The 5,992-nt window shown below is 35.5% G+C and overlaps 1 protein-coding gene across 1 annotated transcript; it reads left to right on the top strand.

Annotated features, from left to right (window-relative positions):
* The first annotated feature begins 4,042 nt into the window (after nucleotides 1-4,042).
* Nucleotides 4,043-5,371, top strand: LOC121248691 (HVA22-like protein f). Its single transcript, XM_041147230.1, has 5 exons — nucleotides 4,043-4,192; nucleotides 4,305-4,331; nucleotides 4,468-4,590; nucleotides 4,821-5,070; nucleotides 5,141-5,371. The coding sequence occupies exons 1-5, from the start codon at nucleotides 4,146-4,148 to the stop codon at nucleotides 5,171-5,173; spliced, it is 480 nt and encodes a 159-aa protein (XP_041003164.1). The 5' UTR covers nucleotides 4,043-4,145; the 3' UTR covers nucleotides 5,174-5,371.
* The last annotated feature ends 621 nt before the right edge of the window (nucleotides 5,372-5,992 follow it).

Below are 5,992 nucleotides of genomic sequence, written 5' to 3'. Positions count from 1 at the left end.
TTCTCTTTATGAATATTTTCGCAATTTTAAATGAGTTTGATTTTAAGTAACTTTCCATGAGCAAACGATCTAGGAATTAATTCGTAATTATTACACGACATCCTCCTGCACTTGGGACAGCCTTTGTGCTGCTCATTTTTTAGTGAGTCACATGGCGCTAACACAAGAGTTACTATTCATTTCGAAAATGGTGAAAATAAATTTACAGCATAAAATTCTAAATAATCCTACAAAACTAGGAGCATACTTCATTTTGCGAAATTCAACTCCCAAGTGCCTCAAACAAATCAAAACACATTTTTGAATAGCTATTGTCCAGAAAATGAAAAATCATTTTATTGTGCCGTAAAATCTTAAATATTCATCTGAGACCATTGGCAAAGGCCATATCTCATTTTCACATTCCTAGGTATCTCAACTAAATAAATTCATATTTTTGACATCTAAGTGGGCTAGAAATTGATTATGTTGATAGATTCAATCCTATGCGATTGCTCGATTCGTGAAACCTTTTTGGAGTTTTCACGATGATCCTAAAGCCTAAATAAATTCATCCACTGAATTTCTGGTGGGCTATTACAAGGGCCCCACTAGCACAAGGGGATAGACCACCAATAGGGTTGAGTGGAAAGAAAGACGAGGAATACTCCAATGGTTTGGTTAAGAAAAATTTTGCGGGCAAACACCTTGTAGATAAGCTGGTAGATATTTCCCAGAGCGAGGTGGAGATGAGAGTCTTGCCCCATGGTAAGTGAGCTAGATCTACTAGAAGGATTTTAATTCAAGAAGTCATATCATTTGAACCCATAGGTATGGCCCGACGGCACATGGAAGACCCTCGTTCAAGGACTGATTGAGGAGTTGGCAGACCAGAAGGAAGTGTAGACCATGCCTTGGTCATTTGTCTTTGTCATCCTGTGAAACGATAGTCGAGGCCAAATGACTCATATTCAAGCATACCTAGAGTCAGAGATATGTCAGAATGATGTCTGATAGTCCTGCCCTATAAAAAGGGATTTGGACATGGGACAAAATCTCACATTTAAGATTTTAGACACCTAAGACCTCATGGAGTCGAAGTCCTCAGAGGAAGCAAGGAAGGAGCGACACAGCTGAGTAGCGAGCCCAACACTTCAAGGTACGTTAGCTACTAAGATAGGACTGAGGAATGTGGGGTGAATGTTGTATTGAATAGGCCTTTGTACTTTTTGTAACCTTCTCCTATTTGAATATGAATAAATTTGTTTTAGATCATTAGTTTGATCTTATGTTCATTTCTTATTTTTTGAAACTTTTTTAATGTGTTTGTTGTTTTTCACTGATTCCTAACCCTGTTGTGAATATCTATATCTCTGTGTAAGTAATCATGTGTATCGTGTGTCAATAATCATGGGACTGGACAGAGTTCCCCTAGCCCATTCCTGCGAGACGTCACTATGAGCTTCAAATGGATAGAGGGATTCCCTGGGAATGATTGAGGTGGGACAATATCGTGTTGGCCTCACCTGATAGTTGGGATGTAGAATCCCCAAGTGTATCACGTGTTAGTGTCTTCGATTTAGTTGGTCGGGTATACATTTCCCTGGTGGAGCGTGTGTTCTTTTTGTAGGAGTTGACCTCTGTTTCCTCGATGTCGATTGGGTATAAGGGACTTCCTCGATGTCATGCGTTAATGTCGATCGAGTATAAGGGATTTCCTCAATGTCGATCGGTGGAGAAACTCATACCCTGTTTGCCCGTCAGACGACGTTAGTTTGTGTGACAAAATGTCTGTGTGGCAAATATCTATATGATGATCATTTGTGTGATGGTAATTGTTCTTATGGAACCAGTAAGATTCTAAGGATTTGACCCACTAGAGCGACGAGTGCTTTCTTATCTAAATATTACGCATGCTTTAAATACGTTGTGTATGAGGGTAACTCCTCAGAAGGTGATTTGTCACCATATTTATATAAATGTGTTTCACTACGAGGGTGATTCCTCGCCATATTTTGGGGACCCATGTGTCTATGCCTAAGAGGGTGATTCCTCGTAAAAGCTTACATTTATGTTTCCTTTCACTATTTACATGAACTATTTATTGCATCTCTAGGAATAGTATCTCTCATTAGCAGTTTTTGTCATGGCTGTCTAACCTACATATGGTTTCACTCTTGGAACCATAGACTTTGATACCGAGTTTGAACCAAGAATGATGCCTAAAGAAGAGCCGACAATGAAGAAAGAGGCCTGTATCTGTCTTAGAAGCCATGCATTACTTTGAATTGTACTTATTCTTTTAGGAAAGTGGAGGCCAACTGTATTCGGTCTGCCACCTAATAGGAGATGAACATACCATTTTGGTTGAATATAACTCTATGTAAAAGTTATGAGAAATGATAGTAATGATTTCTTAAATGTGTTTTAGACTTTGGTATTGCAAGGTATAGTTTACCGACTAAACCTCTATCTTTTCCACTGTGATCTTATACATGTATCTCACACGTGCACGTCCATCTGGATGAAGCATGCATAACCTGATCCAATCTTGGGTGCTGACTGCTTGGCTAGCACCCTTGGCACCGTGGAACCTTGCCAAGACCTTTACATGAGAGACAAGGTGACACAATTCTTATTTTTCACATGTGCATCATATGTTTGAAAGTTTGAAATATGAAATTTGAAAGATATTGTCATTTTTTGCATGTGCATGATATGTTTAAAAGTTTGAAATTTGAAAATGGAATCCATAATAAATCTTTAAAGTCACACATCAACTACAAGCTTTACAACATCCATTCATCAAAAGCTTTCAATCTCTCTTATAAGCAGTTTGAGAGAGATATAGTTTGTGTTGTACTATTTTTATTTCACTCATTTAGGAGTGTAGTTTGATAACGTACCCACTATCAGGTCTTATATAAACAGTAAAAGGGTGTGTGTAACTCTTATGAGTGTAGTAGGATTTCTATATAGGGACTAGCTGAATCACCACTCATAAAGTGATTGTAAGTGTAGAATGTGTTCGACACGAATTCTTTGAAGTGGTATTGTTCAAAGGTATAATAAATTTCTATTTCTACCTGAAACTATCACATGCCTGTCAGACCGATGAATACCAGAATTATGATTCGTTTGCATGCGTACCACATCGCATACGTGAGCCCAGGAATAACTTCTTTACGGGCTTTGAGAATGCTACGAACAGGAAACACTGGCTTGAGTAATTACCTTGTAATAAATTAAGCTTTTCTTTCTTTATTTTAGTCTAATGATATACTTTAACATATAAGACGTGTCATAAAGTGCGGATGCCTCCCAATCTTGTAAATTTCCTTCTTCTTATGGAGTTTGAAGTAGTTTATTTAGATAATATTAGAGATTTAGGATATCATTGGGTAATAAGAGACGAGATGAAAATTCTGTAAATAATAGTAAAATAATTTGTGAATAGTAGTAAAATTGTTTAAGTTAAAATGCTTTATTGGGTTTTGAGAAAGATGAGAGAAAAAGTTAAATCAAATTATTGTTTTAATATAATTTTTTATTTTAAAATTTAAAAAGACTGTATTGCTTTTTATGTTTTATTTGAAAGTTTGAAAAATTTAGAATGATTAGATGAAAAAATTAAAAATTTGAAATTAAAATTGATTTCGTGTTTTTTGAGTTATCAATGTTTAGAAATGAAATTATGAAAAAAAATTGTGAGGATGGAACCATCTAAAATATCCAAACATGGAGTTAACGAAAGTTTTATTCGGTACAGATTGTACAGAAAGTACGTAGTACAGAAGAAAGCAAAGTAAGTTACTTTCTTAGATACCTATAAATATATATGAGACGTGGATGAGAAGATTCAAAGGAAGGGAACTTCAAACTGATCATCATCTAGCCTTTCCACATCTTCCTACTTTGATGCATGCATTGCCTTTTCTTTCCGTGTTGTTGGAGAAAAGAAGACTTTTAGGCTATCCAACAGATATTCTTTACTTCGACGTTTCATCTACGTACTGCATGCCACCCCTCCCTACCTTTGTTTTTTTGGGCGACCACAGTACACATATTGACATCTTTAATAACTCTGCCTCAACGATCTCTCTCTTACCTTTCATGAACTTTGTCGATCGACTGGAGTAGTACAAGAGGAACAGATCAATTTCAACATGGGTGTTCTCGGAGCAATAGCAAGACACTTGGATGCTATAGTCGGGTATTTATCAAGATATCAACCGGCCCCGGCCAGATTATAAGTTCATTTAAATTTAATTTATATCCTTTTTAGGTTCCTAACAAGTACTTTATTTCTTTTTTGTAACCTGCAGGCCTGGGGTAATGCTTTTATACCCTCTGTAAGTTGGAAACATATATCCCTAGCTCGTGTTATATATATATATATTATATGTTGTACCAGAATTTATAAACTGGTTGAAAATATATATATATCATGATAAATTATATATTGCATGTGATTGAACGTACATGCAGATACGCGTCAATGAGAGCAATTGAGAGTCCTACGACGCTAGACGATCAGCAGTGGCTAACATACTGGGTCTTGTACTCCTTCATAACTCTTTTCGAGCTGTCTTGTTCCACAGTTCTTGCTTGGTATGTTCAGATCGGGCAAACACGTACATAAATTATATATATTATTAATTGTTTCTAGTGATTTTCTAACGCTGTATATATGTGATCGATGATCGGTCTAGCCAGCAGCATCATAGATATATATATATATATATATATATATATATATATATATATATATATATATATATATATATACACACACACACACAAACACATATACTGATCGATCTATATATCTGCGTACGTAGGTTTCCAATCTGGCCATACCTCAAACTTGTGTTTTGCATGTGGCTGGTTCTGCCCGTATTTAACGGGGCAGCATATATATATGCGAATATTGTTAGGAAGTATGTTAAGAATATTGGGGGCAGTGTGAGCTCAACTTATTCTGAGGCCCATAAGAAGGTGCTCCAGATGATGAGTCTTGATGCAAGGAAATCTGTTGAGCGATACATCGATACACATGGACTTGAAGCTTTTGATCAAGTCATTAAAGCGGTAACTACATTTATTATAAATTCATCATCATCATCAAAGATAGATAATGTTTTTACGAATTTGTTTGCAGGCTGAAATCGAAGCTCGGAAGCAGAAGCACTAGTAATTAAGAAGATCATACGACAGCGGCAAAATTCAACGTACGGAACATGATGAATATATATATATATATATATGGCAAGATCGATGATATTCTACCGAGAGAATGATATCTTGAGATGAAAATAAAGAAGATTCGAAAGAAAATGTTCATGAGGATCATCTGCTATATATCACTGAAATGTAAAAACTAGTTATGACATTTAATTATTTCCCTCTGAGTTCAGCAAGTCTTAATCAATGTTTCACAAGTTTCATATATACTAGTGTAAAAGCTGATCATATCTTGCATAGTGCATTAAGACATAGAATTTCTTGATGTTCCGTGAGTAGTGTGTGATAACCCGGACTTAGCCAAGTCCTCGCATATTACTTTTTATTATCTTTGCCTTAGTCCAATTAGAATTGACCAACCATGTAGGTTTTAGTCTGTCAACATAATCAATATTACCACTCACTATGGTGTCAGAAGTGTGATTTTATTTATTTGAGGTAGTTAAAAGTGTCAAAATGAGTTATGGTTTGCGTCATTGGACTCAATTAATTATTTAGGATTTTATGGTTCAATAAATGCATTTTCAATTTTCGGATGAAACGCTTATTTGAAAATGCGTTTTGATTATTTCGAGACACTTCGGAGCTAAAATTTGATAAGATTTGCACTATTAGGTTAGTAAGATTATTTAGAACTTTATAGTGCAAAATTTATTTTCACTTTTTTCGGAGTGAATAATAACCTCGATAGTAGCACTAAGTACAATGTTTTCAAAATCATAGTGTGGAATATCCAAATTAGGTTGGAGAAGTTTTGTTTGAACATTTG

Source organism: Juglans microcarpa x Juglans regia, chromosome 2D (genome assembly GCF_004785595.1).
Source record: "Juglans microcarpa x Juglans regia isolate MS1-56 chromosome 2D, Jm3101_v1.0, whole genome shotgun sequence".
NCBI classification, from domain to species: Eukaryota; Viridiplantae; Streptophyta; class Magnoliopsida; order Fagales; family Juglandaceae; genus Juglans; species Juglans microcarpa x Juglans regia.
This window is presented reverse-complemented; position numbering and strand designations above follow the sequence as displayed.

Excerpts from the sequence above, each read along its gene's own strand:
- LOC121248691 (XM_041147230.1), top strand. The coding sequence starts at position 4,146 with ATGGGTGTTCTCGGAGCAATAGCAAGACACTTGGATGCTATAGTCGG. Across the intron at positions 4,332-4,467 it reads GTAATGCTTTTATACCCTCT|ATACGCGTCAATGAGAGCAA; the intron begins GTAAGTTGGAAA and ends ACGTACATGCAG. Across the intron at positions 4,591-4,820 it reads TGTTCCACAGTTCTTGCTTG|GTTTCCAATCTGGCCATACC; the intron begins GTATGTTCAGAT and ends CTGCGTACGTAG.